The sequence below is a fragment of the Salminus brasiliensis genome, chromosome 2 (genome assembly GCF_030463535.1).
Source record: "Salminus brasiliensis chromosome 2, fSalBra1.hap2, whole genome shotgun sequence".
Lineage (NCBI taxonomy): Eukaryota > Metazoa > Chordata > Actinopteri > Characiformes > Bryconidae > Salminus > Salminus brasiliensis.
The window spans coordinates 42,956,368-42,975,444 of NC_132879.1; the positions used below are offsets into that span (position 1 = coordinate 42,956,368).

The 19,077-nt window shown below is 38.2% G+C and overlaps 1 protein-coding gene across 4 annotated transcripts in view; it reads right to left on the reverse strand.

Annotated features, from left to right (window-relative positions):
* cacna2d4a (calcium channel, voltage-dependent, alpha 2/delta subunit 4a) overlaps positions 1-19,077 on the reverse strand; it is a 118,993-nt gene that overhangs the window by 87,718 nt on the left and 12,198 nt on the right. For all 4 annotated transcript variants that reach the window (XM_072672842.1, XM_072672841.1, XM_072672840.1 and 1 more), the window contains 11 exons: positions 18,094-18,225; positions 15,739-15,799; positions 11,775-11,925; positions 11,544-11,618; positions 10,268-10,357; positions 10,052-10,165; positions 9,160-9,238; positions 7,480-7,613; positions 2,736-2,813; positions 2,497-2,577; positions 701-775 (listed from right to left, as the gene is read on the reverse strand). In XM_072672842.1, the coding sequence (XP_072528943.1) occupies positions 701-775; positions 2,497-2,577; positions 2,736-2,813; positions 7,480-7,613; positions 9,160-9,238; positions 10,052-10,165; positions 10,268-10,357; positions 11,544-11,618; positions 11,775-11,925; positions 15,739-15,799; positions 18,094-18,225 (1,070 nt within the window). The remainder of the gene's footprint in view (positions 1-700; positions 776-2,496; positions 2,578-2,735; positions 2,814-7,479; positions 7,614-9,159; positions 9,239-10,051; positions 10,166-10,267; positions 10,358-11,543; positions 11,619-11,774; positions 11,926-15,738; positions 15,800-18,093; positions 18,226-19,077) is intronic.

Below are 19,077 nucleotides of genomic sequence, written 5' to 3' on the forward strand. Positions count from 1 at the left end.
AATATGTATATGTGTAGTAAGATAAAGTATAGTCCCCAGAAAATGTTTAGAATCATCAGTATTTTACCATCATTGATTTCACACATAGAAACAGCTATATTTGTGTTGCAGATCCCTGAATCTATCACCATATTTGTATATATATATATATATTTGTAATTACTAATGTTATCTGCTGCTGAACTAATTTGTACCTAAACTAACATTACCTGCTGCTGAACTAATATAAATATGGACTAACAGTCATATGAGTTAACTTGAAGAATGTTTTTACATTTATGTAAATGATTCATTATTCATATATTTATTAATTTAATTTGAAGTACCACTAAAAAAGTTCTAAAAACAACGTCATTGACAAGTATTAGGTGCCCTTAGTATTACACTATAGGGCTAGATATAAAAGTTCTGAAAAAAACACAGCTGATCTTCTTTGTTCAAAGTACAAAACAACACAACTGTGTACTTTTTCAGAGAACAGAATTGGGACATTCTGAACAATGACCAAATAGCAGCCAAACAGCTAGATGCTATTTAAAGTCGTATTCAACAACAGGGCGCCTCCTTGCAACAAAGGCATAACAGTGATGTCACTGATGCCATCTGACAGGCTGATGTCAAATTTGGCACACTGACCAGAATTTGCGCAGCACTTTTCAAACAAAAGGATCCAGGATCTGGCTGAGAAAGTTGAGCTCACCAGTGGTCGTAGATCTGGGTGGGACAGGATGTAGCCATTATTTGTGTTCAGAAATGCATAACCATGAACTCCCAGCTGAAAACAGTAAAAAAATAAAATAAAATAAAATAAACACTTAGAAAGAAAAAAGTGTACAGACAGCAGACAGCAGTGGCTGAAAGGGACAGGACACAAGGCCAATGAAGACAGGCTTTACTTAAAAAGGGGGGTCTTCAAGGCTTTGTTATTGTTCAAATCTGTTGCACAGCAGAGTGCAGTGGTTTCTGGCTGGGAATGCAAACGGTAAATAGTTGGCTAATACTTCAGCAATCACTCAAGGCCATATGTTATCACGAATAACATTACAGCTGCAATGTGGTCCCTGCAGATCATCCCAGCTGTGATGTTCTTCAAGATAAGACAGTTTTGTAAACAAAAGAAAACCCTAAAGGTTGTTTCAAATGTATGTTTTTTAAGATTGCCATTTTCTTCTGCCAAAAAAACCCCAAAACATCCAGCAGCTCAGATTGAAGTGACTATCACTGTTACTTAGCAACCAGTGGTCAGTGCAAGGTAGTCCATGTATCACTTTTCAAACAATCAGATTTCACTCTAAGCAAAACAGGTCCTATAGTCAATGGAACCCTGTTTGATGTTTTATAAAACCCTTTTAAACCTGCAGGAGGTTTTCCTTGTATTTCATGAACCATTTTACCAGCCAAAGAACCACATATGCATTTAAAAGGTTCTTTAAGTTGCCTTGGTTCTATTTAGAACATTTTTAAAGAGTGTTGTACAGCAATATAAATCTGACTTGCTTTCAGGGTCATGGATACATGGTAGACATATGCTATCGTTTAAATAAGTCTTGCTGCCCCAATCTGCCCCAAATCAAATAATAATAGTAATAATAAAATGACTTACTACATCTTTGTTAATTAATTATATGCATTTTCATTTTAAAGTCTTTAATATGCATCAGACTGACTGGTATTCGTTCCTCTGATTGTTTTTTGGACATGTAGTCAAGTAGTCAGTCATGTAGACTAAGTCGTGATTCATTCTCTGTGCCTACACAAAGTTAAGTAATGTATAGCAAACTTTATTTCTTATCTATTTAATTACATTTTTTACAGCCTCTAGGTTTTTAGCTAAACCCCATATTGTTCAACTGCTTGTAGCACAGGGAATAGGCAGTATGCAGTAAGCTATGAACAAAAGGTCCATTCAGACAGCAAAGGATTATACGAACCAGTTCACAAGCACGATTTCCACCTCAAGGTTATAAGACGTTGGATTTTCATGGTATTGGTATTTACAAGTATCACATATTCTGGTGGATTGAACAAGGATGGTGTGTTTGCATTCTTGGACACTTGTAGAAAATGTGCCTGAACTTAAGATAAGGCAGAATGTAACGTTAGCACACCACAGGCTATACCAGCTACCTCAGAAGGTACTTTACGATCCTTAAAGGAACAAAACCCGGACTTGTACGACTGTCTGTTTAAAATAAAGGAATAGAAACAAAGGTCAACCCTATGCCTTTCGCAATAGAGGGTGGGGATTTAGTGTTGGGGTGTTTGTTGCTTTTTCCCATTGTACTGGACTTTTACTGAACCGTGACTTGTGATGTGTATACTGTTATACCCCTATTTGCTAGAGCTACACATCCCTATATGTAGTTGCAGTAAGACCTGTACAGCAAAAAAGAAGGCAATGAAGTAAGTAGTTTATGTAAGTAGATAACGCCCCAGTGTACTCTAGCCCCTCGTTTGCCACCTCATGTCAAAAATCCTGGGCATGCCATTGCTCACCTTGTATCGAGGAGCCAGTCTCATGAGTTCTTTCAAAGGAACATCAGTACCAACCACACCCAGGAGTATACCATGGGAGAGCTAGAGAAAGAGAGAGAGACAGTATAGTTTAATACATGGAATACCTAACCAACGAAAAGCAGTTCCATGCCACCCATCGAACATCATGTATTCATTGACCTGAACACACTACAGGGGTCAGGGGTCATTTTGGGGAGAGCTGCTTTTTGCTGACTCACAGTCTCCTCTTTCTTGCTGAACACAGGCATGGCCACTGAGGTCATAAGCAGCAAGCTCTGGGCCTGTGTGTTAAACAACTGAAACACAAGAGAACAGAGCGTGAGAAAAGAGACAGGCAAGCAATACAGCATGATTCAGACCTGGTACAATGCTGTTTATAAGAACATTGCAGACTATATAATATACAAAATATTTATTTATGCAGCAAGCCACCAATAAATAAATAAACACAGATAGCATAAGTAAGGATTTTATGTCAATGTGTAAAATGAATTACTTCCAAACCTCTACTTAAGGAAGGTCAGGCCATTATTTGTAATTAGTATCCTGTACCTGGTTTTGGGCAGTTTTTGCTTCATTAAGCTAAATCAGGTGTGTTGCTGGGAGCAAGAAAATCAGAGTCAAACCTTCTTACAATACATTTATACTTTTTGTTGAAATGTTGTTACTTTTTACACTTTTTTAGTTTTTGTTATTATTATTATTATTATGATGATGATGATGATGATGATGATGATTATTATTATTATTATTATTATTATTATTATTATTATTATAGTGCTATAAAGTGTTTTTTCTGATGTAAACACACTTATTGCCCAGATTTCAAACAGCTGTGACTTTTGCACAGCATTTTAAATTATACAGTATACAGGTAACCTAGCATTGCACTATGTTCAATGTGTGTAAATGTTGAGAATGTGTACATGGAGAAAAATATTTATTAAGGATTTCCAAGTTGCATAAAATAGACAGTTTCTGACTGAACATATAGCAATAACAATAATAACAAACAATATATTCCTAAGTGATTTCCAGGTTAGACTTGAGGGAATTTCCAATGCTGAAAAAAGCAGTATTGACAGTTAGATTAAGCACAATAATGAAAAAAAACACGCAATCCTAATTTTATGGCTTGACCTGGTCACATCTAAAATAACTATGCTAACTCACTAAGCCACAAGCTGATTAGCCTAGCTAATTAGCAGTGTAGTGGGAAATGTGGGTATCTCTTTCGCTCATTACTAATTTGCAAAGAAAGAAAACGTTAGTTGTTTGTGGGGGCCATCAGGATTAGTAAACTAGCTATTCTTGCTAAAGTTGCAAACAGCATGTAAGAGGCTAAAGAGGAAATGAAGTACAGCAAGTCTTGGTTTATGTGACAACAAAGCAACTGTAATTAGATCAGCATCAGTACGGCAGGGGCGGATCTTCTGAGGTCAATGAGCAGATTGGTCGCAGTCGGCACAAGTTCACTGAATGTTTCTAAGAAAGACCCTCAGTCGGTTTTGAACCTTTATATAATGAACACCAAGTTTCCCTTACTTACATTGTGGAGAACCTCACCTGGTCCCTCAACACCACCTTCAGAGCAGCGTCTCTACTTTAACATTTTAACAAATAGCTCTTCATTCTTAAAAAGCATTTTGAGGAGTTCTAATCTGAAATTATCATATATTCTTAATATTTTAATAATAATTATGATGTGTGTCACCTATACTTACACAACAAGTGAAGACACAGCTAGCTGTAGATGTTTTAACATGAATGAGGAGCTTTGGTTTATACAAGTTTGCCAGAAACTAAACGTTCCACCATGCACAGAGGCATTAAAGGCAGGCCTACAGCAAGAGCGAAAGAGGGGGGTTAAGCTACCAAAGGTGTCTGTATGAGCTGTAGGACAACTAATAAATGTGACTGGACAGTCTGACAACATGCAATCTGACACATGTAAGTGAAATGGAGTGCACTGAAGCCATAGGCCATAAATCTTTCTTTTATCATGTGCCCTCTAAGCCGTTCAGGTCAGAAAATCACTGGTATCCAGAGCGCGAAAATGTGCTGAGTACAACAAACAGTCTGTCAAGCTGCTTAATCATGCAGCATCACTGCAGTGACAAGGAAGGACACAATGCACCTGCAATACACTTAAATCAGCACACAAGCCTGCCTGGTGATATAACAATGCGACACCATCAGAATCACAATAAAACTCAATAATGAGGCTCTTTTAATAAAGAAATAGAGCTCCCAGGGTTTCGCTATTAGTAGACCAAGAGAGCATAATTGGCCCTGCTTAACTGGATGTAAGAATGCACAGCACAAACAGAACAAACCTTGAATTGAAAAAGATGCCAAAAAAGGGTTCTTTAAAGAAATGCCAAAGAGAAACTACTCTTAGCATGAGAGTGAAGAACCCTTTAAAACAACCTCCATGTGATTTAAAGGTTCTACACCAATTTATTATAGTCCAAGAACTGTATGTCCAAGCCAAGAACCGAAGTGTAGGGTGAAGCCTGGGATGGGCAGAAATAACCTATGAAATACATCAGCCACACACTATACAGAGCATGAAATAATTCTGCAAACGTATTGGCTTATTTATGGCTTATTTATGGCTTATTTATTCTATCCTTTCACCAGTACATTGATTCAGTTAAATAAGCAATGCATTATATTATACATTTGATGGTGCTTGAAAAAAATAATACATCTTTGCAGCCTGAAACATCTCTATAAATTCAATTCTTGTTTTACATAGCGTTTACTCTGGAGGTATTAAAACCATTTAAAGAATGGAAAACTGCATTAACCTTGGTATAGTTGCATAAATGCATAATAATGAAAGTACACAGAAGTGACATACAGTAAACCTGAAACAGTCAGAGCTGTAAATTGGGCCAACGGCAAAACCCCAAATCTGTTACATAATAGTCTTGACTCATGAATGCAACTCCTCTAAAATGTACATTCGTCAACTCACTAGCCAAAGCCTTTCAAGGCTAAACGCAAAAGCTGCTACTAGGCAGACGGAGGGGAGCAGATGCCTCTGGAGAACCTCAAAAGGCTAATAGCTCATGCTAGACTGAACTGAAAAAGTGTTGATGAATTTATCCGGCCCTCAGATGCCTCTGGAGTAGCTGGGCCAACTGGAGCGAGCGTCGATGCGACTATCCGGTGCACAGAAGCCTCTAAAGCGGCTAGAAGCTTACCCAGCCGACTGGCTACAATCTCTTCAGCTGGACACTGAGAGCACCCAGGAGAACAGCAACACTATCTGGTACAATTGAGAATGTTAGCAAAGATTAATAGTTTGTTTTTATTTCTTCTTTTTAAAGCTCAATCATATGTGACTGTGGCCTGTCCATATGACATGATCCAGCCAATGAAAGGAGAGCTAATTTTTTAGAAGCCAAAAAGTAGAGCAAATTAAAAATACAGTATAAATACATTTAATGGCACCTTCAATAGTGAATGTTTCAGGAGAGCAGCATATAAACTCCCTTACCACTTCTCTTGTCTGACTGTCTTTTACTCACTTATGTCACTCTTCATAGTAGGCTACTGCCTCTCAATGCTCCTATGTCTCAAATTTTGTTGAAACACAGCGCAGTTATTATTGACAAAAAGGCACCAAACTTGTGTTGTGTGGCATTATAAAAAGTAAAGTACAACAACTCTGAAACTCTTTTTTTTCATGCACAACTAACAAAAACATTGGCTGAAATTAGCTACCTAAAGTTGCTAATGCTCTAATTGAACATTCTGTAAATTGCTATAAGATTCAGCCTAGGCTACTAAAACAGAAAACAAAACTTTAAATTGTTGCAATTTGTGCTAAAAATACATGGAAAGCTGGCAACTTATGTGTCTCTCAGCATGTGCTGGATCAGTTTTCAGAATTCCAATACGTTGATCTAAATATGCCTGGCCAAATTATTGAGTCTGCGCCAATCAGATTTTGACAGTATTTTGATACAAAATATAAAGCCATTTTACAACTCACAAAACCCTATTGGGTATTTGAAATAGGTATTTTACATACAGGCATCATAAGCGTGTTAACTCCTTTTAAAAGTATTTTGATTGATCTAAATGAATAATATTTGTATAAAATTTAGCTGAACAACTCTGCTACAAATAAAAACGTTACTTTTGTTTTTAGCACCTGCCTTTTATGAACAATTCAGCTGCAAACCTGGTGAGTGCGCATGTTACATAGGTAAGTTATAATAGACAAATTAGCTAGCTGTAACGACTAGCTGTAGCTAACAAAATGTGTTTTGCATTGATCCAACACAATCCATTCTATAGAGCTGTTTACTGTTGGAAACCAGACAAGCTTTCAAGCCTAACTACTTAAAAACAATAAGTATCCAAACATATATTATTGGTAAAAAGAGGCCATGTCTAACATGACAAAGTTATTTTTGTCCAGTGGAAGATCAAAGATAATTGTGTATATTAAAAACTATCCAAGCATTAGTAGACAGGTATTAGTATTTCATTATCTTTTTAAATTGTTTGTCCACATTTCCCACATCTTACCTTGAGTTATTTTGGGGCATGTTAACATAATAGTGCAATAACACACACACATAAACGTCATTACATATTTCACTATACTAATGAGCAACATCACTAATGACTACTCTGAACTAGCTGAACTAGCTTTACCTCAGCTGTGTTGGGCAACTGTCAGGTTGAAGGAGAGTGAAAGCAAGAGGAACAGACAGATGCAATGAATCGAGAGAGATGAGTGGATGAGATGACAGACAGCATGAAAAGAACAATGGCCAGTGATATGACAGATTAGCTTAACAGCAAGAAGCTTATAGATAGAGGGAGAAAAGGTGATAAAGAGGTGGAGAGAAAGTCAGAAAACAAGCACTCCACATTAAAATGCTGCTTTGGAATTCACAAGGAAAGAAGCTTGTAGATAAGTAAAACACAGAAACTCACCACACTGTCCATGTAGGCCTCTGTCCAGATGATGTCATGGTCATGGTTGATAACCATTGGTCGACTGAGAACATGCAGATACTCCATAACATTCTCCTGTACATCTGCCAGAGTGGAGATATGTGTGTAGTACCCTAATGATTAAACACACACACACACACAAACACATTTTCCATATAGTTAAAGCATCATTATGCGAGAATTGGTATTTCTTACTCCTGTAATTCACGCTTTCAACCATCCCTCATGGATAGCTGTACACATGCATTTCTGAATGAGCTGAGAGATACACAACCAGCACTGAAAGTAAAAAAAAGCACATGGACTGAGACAATAGAGTAATAGTAAAGGACTTTGCCCAGAAATATGATTCCTGACCGCTCCACCAAAGTTACATAGTGCAATTAGCAGCATCCTGAGCCCAGAGTGCCAAAGAAAGAGACAACTCTCTTCCTATTACAAGTTAGTGGAGCATCACAAGGATTTGGAAGCTGTTATTATAAAATAAAAAACTAGAGGTGGGCAATATGATGATATTTAATATTTTCATGATCAATTTTGTAATATTTTCTGAGCATATTGAGAATATTATCAGTGTTCAAAGAACTAAGATCCACTGCTTCATTATAATGTAAATAGTCTGGTTTAATTGGATGAAACGCAGCACATTTTGAATAAAAATCAATTTATAAGAGAATGGAAGTAATCAAAAAGTAGAATTTGTCTGATACATTTTGTCTGTGATAACAAATATTGTGATAAATATAATGTATTGTGAAAATATAATGATGATGATAGTTTTTTTTAACATATAGCCCACCACTATTGGTCAGGGAATCAAACCCTACTTTTCCACCAAGGGCACTGTTGTTATCCACTATGCTACACCAACCTCTAATGTTGAAGGTATCCAAACTTTTGCTTTAGCCTAAAGATAAACTGTATTGAGTCTTGTAACAAAAAAACACTTCTTTCTATGAAAATGTATAAAATGTAAAGTTAAATAAATGATGGGTCACTCCATTCTTAGTTATATAACAATCTACCCATTCTGAACAAAAGAAGAAACAGATTCATGAAAAATAAATCTTCTCATTTAAGATTTCTTAAGCAAGAAATATTCAGTATTTATTATTATGGCTAAATAGTCGTTTCATATGTTTTTATGGGTAAACCCCAAATTTCTGGGAAATGGAGCTCATACTTTCAATTATAAACATTTAAATCATTTAAAGACAGGAATCTCAAACATTTACCATGCTAAGTATTTACCATGTTATTAACCCCTTGAATTTATAACCATGGTAAAAAGTTTGTTGGATTCTTTCTCGTTTGCACCTGATGAGGCCAGCTGGTTCTCTCTCTGCAGTGAAGTAACAGTTAACTAGCCAGCAACGCATTCAACGCAAGCTTGTAAATCTGGAAATGTTACAGTAAAATGCAGAGACAGAAGCACTGTATTAAAATGATACTAAAAAACAATCCTTAAATTAATAGCTCTGTCTTGCAGTGCAGGATTAAGGTACAGTGTCATTTTCTTGTGGGCCAACAGGGGGCAGCCTTTACACAGGTGGAGCCAACCAAACCGTAAGGGAAAGTGGAGACAGCAAAGGTAAAGGCAAACCACCATACTGCTGCTGTTCTCACAATCAACAAGAATAAACTGATACATTTATGTACCTTTATTATTACAGGCAATCCATTTAACATTTTCAGCAAACGTCAGCTCTCGTCCAATGAGATAAGTGAACACACGCACCTGGGAGAGATAAAGTTAGCCAAGTTACTTCATTTCAGGCAGGCTAAAATTAGTACTACTACCACTACCACTACTAATATTAATCATAATAATACTAATCATAATCATCATCATGATAGTTTATTATTATTGTTGTTGTTGTTGTTATAAGAATGCACTAGAATTTTAGGTACTAAAATATATGACTTTTACTGATTTGTAACCATCTGCAAAAAATGAATAAAACACAAAGTATTATTTCTAGTTATCATCCAACCCCTGGTTTTATTCAGCGCTACTGACAGATGAAGTGAAAAACAGTGATTATCTACATTGGCATCTGTCCTAGTGAACTGACTGGTCTTGAAGATCAGCATGAGAATCCACTTTGGCAAGGGCCAAATTGTGATGGCTAGGCGAATTCAGGCAAATCTTGTGTGGTTTTTCTGGTGTGCAGTTGTCAGTACCTACCAAAGGTGGTCCAAGAAAGGACAACCAGGCACCTAAGGCTCATTAATACGATCCATGGAGGCCCCACTTACAGCACCTAAAGGACCAGACACTACAGGACGTCTTCAGAGGTCTTGTGAAGTCCATGCTTCAAATGGTCAAATCTTGTGGTGTGGTGGCTCAAGGGGGGCCTACTCAACATTAGACAGGTAGTACTAATGTAATGGCTGATTAGTGTGTTTACACCTCCAAACAACACTTGCTCAAATGTACTGTTAGTTTTCTGGTCTTGATGACTGTCTCGCACTGTTTAAATGAGTATATTTAGTGTACTTTTAGTTAGAAGGAGCCTGAGGGTGCTGCTTATGCATGATGTTTGTTTACCCTGCGCTCTGGCCAGTTGAACTCCTCAAACACCTGCTGAAAATCCTCCATTGCACCGTCAGTAATCAGCATTATAGCCTGGTTACAGAGGCTGCCCTTACCCATTGTAACAGCCTGTACACAACACAAACAACCAGTGTACATACAGGAGATAACTGTGCATAAATTTACCAACAAATCTACCAATATAGAAACACACACACACACATCACGCACCTCATTTAAGATGCGGAAGGCCTCTTTCATTGCTTTCTTGACTTTTCCCTCTCCTTTCACATGCAGGCCCTCCACTAAGACCTTGAAGTGCTGGAAGAAGATGGAGATGGAGATCATGGGCTCAGCAGCTTCTGCCTCTACACACATCTTTCACTACTGCCAATTCCACATGCTTGCTAGGTCTCCATCTATCACAAAAATGCTTTCCCATGCGTCCTCTGGGTCAAATGAAAGGGCTACATTTTACTATTCCATTTAAAGTAGAGCCACTGGACAGTTTAGTGTACTTGAAGGAAAATGCTACCTGCTATGTCTAATGACAGGCATGAGCAAGTGGGGTATAAAGCACCCCCCAGCCCCAGCATTGAGCTGTGGAGCAGTGGAACTGTGTTCTCAGGAATGATGGTGCTCCATCTCGTGTTGGGGATGAGGTGGGGTGGTAATCATCCAACATCCTGACCTCACTAACACTGTTGTTGCTAAATGCAATCAAATTCTTACAGTTATTCTCCTTAGTAGTCTAGTAGAAAGCCTTCCCTGGACAGCAGGGAAGTCAAAAATAAAGCATTCTCATGGTTTTCATTTAGAAGTCCTAATGCTAATCTTGTTAAGTGTCTCAGACCACTAGCCTCTGGTCTTTAGGCTAAACATGCAGCCAATCAGCAAGAAATTTGCCTGCTAGCAAGACAATCACTAGCGTTGTGTGTGCAAGGGAAAACTTTCCTTAAGATGTTTTCCTTAAAAGGCACACCATGCAAATTCTACTGGATTGATGGAATAACAGGCCTAGAAGGCAATCTTGATCATTCTTGGTATAGGAGTAAAAGAAAATCTTGACAACTTCATTGCATGTGTGCCATCTAGTGGCTGAAGTGAACAGGCACCCCTAAAAGTCCCCCATGAAATTGCACAATGTGAACCTAAGTAGGTCAGCAGGCCACTGCATGCTGATGTTAACAGCAGACTGTGTCCTAGCATTATGGATAGTATGGTGAAGAGCAGGGATGGGAAGGGAAGGAAAGGAAAGGGAATGGGACATATATACTTGTCTCTGGCCGTTACCATGAACATGCAGCTGCTTAGTTCTTTGACTAGGCTGAATGGCATTACACTTAAACCAGTCCTTAGGGACTCCTTGACAGCCCAGACTTTTGCTGACTGACTGCACAGGGATGGAGCAAATATCTGAATAATCAGAGGATCCATGATGACTGGTTTGAGACTCCTGATTTAGAGGATAGTAGCAAAACTATCAACAGTTGAAAGTGGACATTACCTCCCGGTTGTCTAGATCAGCCTGCACCAGAGTACCTTTAAAACAGGGCTCCACATACTGGACATAATCACTGTACTGATGTTTTGAGAGTGACAAAGAGAAAGAGAAAGAACAAGAGGGAGCTGTATCATATATTGCATTAGCCATTCACTGTATTGCACACGTTGTATGTGCTATAGCCATTAAATCTTCTGAAACCATGACATGACAGTCCTATTGCTGTGAACTTACAGCGATGACATTGACAAAGTCGTTCTCTCCTAGTGTGTCCAGAATGGTGTTGATTGTGAGCTTGGCTATAGTCAGTCTGAGGCCCTTCATGCTGCCACTGGTGTCCACCACTATAATGATGTCCTTAGGGGAGGTCGCAGCCTGAATATACCTGAGAGAGTAAGATGTGAAGATGGAAATATGAGTGGAGAATGCAATGGCGTTCTGTCATTATTGCAATTAATTATATCACTGGTGGGCTGAGACATATGGTTAAAATATATACGTTTTGGGCCTCACTCCATGCAATTCACATTGTTCAGTCTTTAGGAATACTTGACCAATACACTGACCAACCCTACATGCAGTCTTATTTGAAATTTACAGCAAATCTCAATGCACAATTACTCTTTCTTACAATTACAGAAACAATAAATATCTAAATTCTTAGTAAATTGAGTAAATGTTTGAGCGCCTTTCAGAGTGAGTATCCAGTAGCACCAACTTTATCAAATATCCTAGCCTGTAAATGCTTTTTATAGCAGCTACAAATCTTTTAGTTCTAGTAGTTTTACTTCTTGTCTTCCATAACTCTTTGCAGAAGGCCTCTAGTCCTGAAAAAAGCTCGGCCAGCTTGCATGCACAGCTTATTTGAAGTTTATTCACAATAATTATTTTGTGTTGTTCAGGGAAAGGGACTGTAAGGACCATTTCAAAAGCTTCAGCTTGTATTTCTTCAGGTAGTTCTTGGTGTTTTTGAGGTGTGTTTTGGATCATTATGCTGGTTTTTGACATTTGCACCAAAGATTTGCTGGTGTTTTGTGGAATCCATTCTTCCCACCACCTTTGCAATATTGCCAATGCCACAGTGTGGCATCACAACCCTAAAACATGACAGATCCACCCCCATACTTCACGGCTGGCAAGTTTTTCTTTCCATAAACCTTTCCACAGCATTTGTTTCTAAAACCCATTTAGCTTGTCTGGATTTTCTGTAGCATACTATATATTATGAGGTCGCAGGTACGATTTCCTTCTTACAACTTCAATGTAGATTATATTTGTGCAAACAACACTGCTTGGTGTAATGGTACACCACCCTCTTAACTCTGTGTCTTTCTGAGTCTCCACAGTTCCCCTGAACTGCCATTTTTCAGCTGCAGTCCACACTGTAGAAACCACAAGCTGAAAATGCTTGGCTTTCTTTTTATAGCCTTCCCCTGCCTTGTGGATCTCTGTTATTCTTAGACCTTTAGTTGCTCAGAGAAGCCCCTGTTTAATGGGTATTAGCACAAGCTATGCATTAGGATTTATTAAAAATGCTGTGGTTTAGGTTTGCTTTGCTACTTCTCAATCACTAAATAACTGAAGTACATGGGAACTGAGCCTATGTAGGTTCAATATTCATTGTGCTACATGTCACATCAACATGGCCCACATAAAAACACTCACAAAAGCCATGAAAAACGTGTATGTCAGGTTATTTCTGGAACTGCCTTTTTCCGATCAATTCAACACTCTCTCCTCTAAGATATTAACCTTTCGCAATCATGGGAAGGACTCACAATGCCTACAGGGATCAAAGCAAGTAAAATCTCATCAGAGAATTGCTAAGAGTGAAGAATGTAATGCGCTTCTGGTCAGAGGGTCAGTGACGTGTAGATCACAATAAGAGGATGAAAGACGGAATGGAATGGGCTTTAGCACTTCAGACACACATACACATCCCACATACACACACATACAGCCCAGTCATATACAAACATCGGAGCATGTGTTATTCGAACAGCTTAAGGTCCAGTAAAGTAACACTCATTTTCATACGTAGATTTGAAGCTTCCAAGGTGTGTGCTTTCACCCATTAGAGCTGGTGGATTGTGAGTATTAGATTTAATGGCATTAACGGTAGCAGAAGGTGTCTGAAGGGTCTTGGCCGAGCGGAGGAGGCTAATGAGCGACTCAGTCACGGAAGGGACAAAAGATTAAAGTCTTTGGGCCTGCTGCTGCCGCTGCTGTTCCTTTTAGTGTCCTCGTCCTGACTCTTGTCTCCTGGGCGCCGGCCACGTTACTAATCTGAGAGCAACCTCTTGCAGCCCTGGAGTCATAACTATAACCATGGTTTCAGTCTAAGACTGACTCCAATTTCACATAAACGTGCCATAACATTGCAACCACTTGCAGGTGACGTGAAAAACACACACACTAGTGAACTAGGGGCAGTGAGAACACACACCCACGCAGAGTGGTGGGCAGCCAACTCCAGCTCCTGGCGAGCAGAGAGGGTGAAGGACCTTGCTCAAGGGCCCAACAGTAGCAGCTTGCTGAGCCTGGGTATCGAACCCACAACCCTGACATCAATAGCCCAGAGCTCTAACCACTGGGACACCACTGTCCCATGGTCAGTACCTACCAAAAAAGCTTCATGGAAGGCATAGTGGTGAACTGCTGACAGGGTCATGGGCAACGAAGGCTCACTGATATGATCCATGGAGGCCCCGCCTCACAACTTACAGGTCTTAAAGAATCTGCTGCAAACATTTTGATGGCAGATATCATAGGACTCCTTCATCTACCTGCACCCCCTCAATAAAATAACCAATACCTGGTTTGAATAAATATCTATAATAGACCAACAGTGACAGAGCAGTTGATGCTGTGACTCACACTTCAAATATGGATGCTCCCAAAACAACAAAGAGCTATTAGAATATTTTGAAGAATGATCTTAGAAAACAGTGATTCATGGAGGGGTTGTGTGTTTATTTGGGTAGCACAGCATCATTTTTAGAATAAGACAGCAAGCAACAAGCAATTAGCCATGTGTTGAGTAAAAGAAATGGTTAATAACAGACCTAATATAGAATTAATTCCAGGGTTTTTTTTATTTTAGCTTAACTGCTACATAGGCATCTGCCCAACACACAATGATGCCAAACTGGAAAAATGAGGAGTGGCACATGCTTCCTTTGAGTCACCTGAAGCTCCGCCACATCAGGTTGCAGTCTACGGGGGTGCCAAAGCCCTCAGTTTGATTTTGTTATTCTCAGTTGAGCTTTGCAGTTAAGCAGTCTATAAGCGTAGGATGAAGACTGTAATTAAGTTACACAGTACGCATGCATCTGAAATACCTCAAATGTTCATAGCCTATGGTTTGCATCAGTAGCAGTCCTTGGCACAGTCTACACCTTCAAGGCTCATATCTTAATAGAATTTGATTAGTTGGTAGCGTTCTAATTGGCACTTTATAAATGCACTGCATGATTTCATGGAAATGCACTGTTTAGTCTCCACACAGTGACTCATGAGCATACCTAGAAGATTCTCACAGTAAAATGATATGCTACTTTTTTTTACATTTCAGTTTTTTTATTCCAGCTTGTCATCGTTCCAAAAAAAATGGATGAGAAGTATAACTAAGCACCACATTTACAGTCCAAAAAAAGGTTATTGATAAGATACCTCTGAAGTGCACATAGATGGTCCTTTCTTTAGTATATTTGATACCAGATATGCAGCTGAAACAGGCAGCCTAGTGCATCCCAGAATTGTTAAACTTGTAAAACTTAATAACATTATAGTCATTATGGCTTTTAGAAAAATGTTTTTCTGAGGAGGTGGGGTAGTGCACTATAGGCTCCTGTGGCGCGGCTTAAGCTTTTGGCCTTTGTTTTCCTTACATTACTTTTACTTTAATACTTTAAGTAGTTTTGAGACCAGTACTTTTACACTTTTATTCGAGTAAAAAGCTGAAGTTGATCCTTCAACTTCTATAGAAGTACTGCTTCTATAGTATCTACACTTCTACCTAAGTAATGAATGTGAAAACCTTTTACACCTTTGCTTGTCCATATAGACACATGAACATTTGTATAAAAAATCAATGTCATTTTATTTACTGAAGTCAAAGGCGTACATTCTTATATTTGTCCTGAGTATCAACAATAAAGGTACATACTCATACACAAGCACACAATACAACACTTACCAGTTGCGATTCCTAGCGTCAAAGGTGACTACGCCGTTTTCATCTGGTGTCCACTGAATTCCTAATTAACACAACACACAAGCATATTTACAGACCTGCATACAGACATATGAACCATACTGTGGATAAATGATCGATAGTCTTTGTATATTGCACACCAAAACTAATTACAGTCATAAAAGCATGACTGAGTCATGTTCTACACTATTCACTTCATACCTATTTTAACTGAATGAACATGCAGACATGATAAAAACTTATCGTGCATAGTATACAGCAACATATGTGCATTTACTTGTGTAAACAACCATTTTTTAAAAATTACCTCAAAAAGTTTATTGCTTTTAAAAAAAAGTGAAAAAATACATTACGGTAAAAAAGTGGCGTACAGCCTAAATCTTGTTAATTGTGTTCAGTTTTCGTTAACTATTTAAAATGTGTGAGCAAGTTTCATTAAATTTTCAGGCAAGCTACTATTTGCTAAAAATTGAATGTAAACTTTAAGCAGGGTGGACTTATCAGCATATGCTTCATTTTTCCTCCGCCTGACATAACGCTGATCCAAACATAGCCCAAACGTTACAGTTTTGTTTCATCGCTCCACAGACGTTTTGGGCCTGTGGTTTAGCGGTTCTGGAATTCTTTGAAGGTTCTGGAGTGGTCACCACTTTGGTGGGATTTGAAGAAGATTTTTGTGCAGCACACAAAACCAAGAATATTAGTGGAGGCCACTAATATAACTGGAGGCCACTGCCTATAAAGAATGGGCTTAGATTCCTCAGGAATGCTGCCAGAAGCTGGTGTCTGGCTATGCATCATATTTGCAGCAGTTCATAACAGCAAAAGGTTGCTCTACTAAGTACTAAACTACTTGCTATATTACTTGTGTTGAGCCATTCATTTTTGTCTTGTTTGATTGGTTTATTGCAAACAGCTGAAAGTTTATACATTTTGCTAAGAAGCCTAATTTGCAGTAGGGTTGACTAATTTCAACAGTTTTTGATTATCTGCATTGAAATTTTATGTTGCAATTTACTCCACATTCATTTGTGTTTCAATCTCTCCTGCAACACTGCTTAAATAATGGCTATTTATAATCATAATGAACAACAATGTTGCTAAGAAATGAAGTTTCCTAACAATAGTCTATGATTACAAAGCAACATAAAGTTCACAGGTTGAACCACAAAACCTGACAGTCAGTCAGGTTAATGAATCTGTTTTAGAAATATAATTAGCATAATGTTGTTAATGAATACTATAAGTTAGCATTCTTAGGATAATTCTTCTATCCAGTAAATTATTATGCCGGTTTGAAACAGAAACTGAACATTACTCTGACTGTGCATTTTTATCTAACGGAGAAGCTTGCTGGCCACTGACACACTGTCACAGTAGAGTGATGAGGTGATGATAGGTCGCCTTAGAGAGAAACAAAAAGCGTGAGAGCTTGAGCTGAGTCATTCACACACACTAATTACTTCACTGACATCACCTATCAGGCCAGTGCTAACGCCTGCAACTCTGATTCAGAGGACACCCTTAGCTCCTGAGTGAGCACTTCTGACCTGGACACAGTGCTCTCAGTCAGTTACTGGCTCACTCTAATGGTCTGACCTGAGCTGCTTCCTGTAATGGCATGTGATGATAATCATTATTCCAAAAGATCCAAGAGTGATATCTTTTAACTAGTAATTAATAATGTACATTATTAATCATTTATTATTAAGGTAATTTATTATTAAATAATTTCAGTTATTGTATTAATCCTTAGAAGTGGTTATTATTGCTGACAATACAAAACATGGTGTAATATTCTATAATATTTCAGCTTAGTGTATTGATGAGAAATTCAAAGTCTAAAAGACATATTCTGAACCACATTTGTATTTGTAAATAAATTTACAAAAAAAATGAAAAATGTAATTTTTGTGTTTCTTGAGCATTTTGCAAAAAGACAAAAACTTTATTTTTTGCCATATTTATGTCATTTGTTGACAAAAAGCCAAGCCAAACTCGGGCAGGTAGGAAGTTTTATGTAAATGCAGTACATGGTTCTTTAAGGAACTATTGACAAAGATTTTTGCTAAGAGTACAGCAAAACAGAAACACTTCTATGGTGGTTTACAGTGAGACTACAGCGTGGACCTGATGCAGTTATTGTAGACTAGGGACACATAATAGCTACTAGCTTACTGTAGCAGCTGTTTGTTCATTCTGGAGTCAAAGACTGATATTGCTAGAATGCATTGCTTGGAATAAAACTGCACAAAGGAAAATTACATCTAAAATGTAAACACTACATTGACGCTCAGGACATTTGTGCAATGGTGTCAGGCAGTGGGTTCATTTTACCTGGATATAACCTGAAGAAGCCAGTGGAGCTGCCAAAGTACTGCCAGGTCAGAGTGGGGTCCTTATCAAAGTTACTCACAAACACTTCATTCAGAGCCTCTGACATGTACACACCATTCAGAATATCTGGATCTGGGAGGGAAAGGAACAGGATTAACGATAAAGGTACTTTAGCTCTATGTGCTTTTGTTTATATTCGTGGCATGCAAACTTAACTCCTTTGGGAAATCATTTCAGGACATCTTTTTCATCTTTTTAAATTCTTTTTTAATTGTTTGGGGCATTGTCACCCATTCTTTCTAGCAAAAGGCGTCTGGTTCTGTGAGCCTTTGTTTAGGTTGGGGGACTGTGAGCCCATACTGAATTCTGAGGTGTGTTTTGGATAATTATTTGGATAATTATGCTGAAAATGCCATCCTCTTTTCTTCTTCAGCATTTTTGCAAAGCATGATTGATCCAACCCTTTGCTTAACAGTAGGAAAGATTTTTTTTAATCAATTCAGCTCCATTTTTTTCATCCAACCATACCTTTGTTCGTTGTTCATTCATTTGTTAATTTTAACTTCCAAATGAATCAAGACCCTTTGGAAATTTCTGATGCTGAATGTTGTTATGAGGTAGTCTGTGGTGAAGGCTGTCTAGTAATCCCAGCATAGTTCTCTATGGAATGTTTTATTGGTGTTCCGTCCACCATTCCTGCAAACATTTCTTAATGACATTACATATTAACTGCTTAGATGAATCCATGGCTGCTAATTGCTGGGACAAGATTTTGAGGATTCAGGCAACTTATAAAGCTGTGAAATTTGCTTAAAGAAAGTTACAGCCCTAACAAATTAATTAAGGTCAGAGGCCTTGGTGGACTTGAGGTGCCCAAACCATTGCATGATGCTTCTAGTCTTTATTTCACTCCATATATGTACACACATAAAATTGTAAAACAAACAAAAGAATATTGTGCTTAAAATGTTTATTTTTAACTTG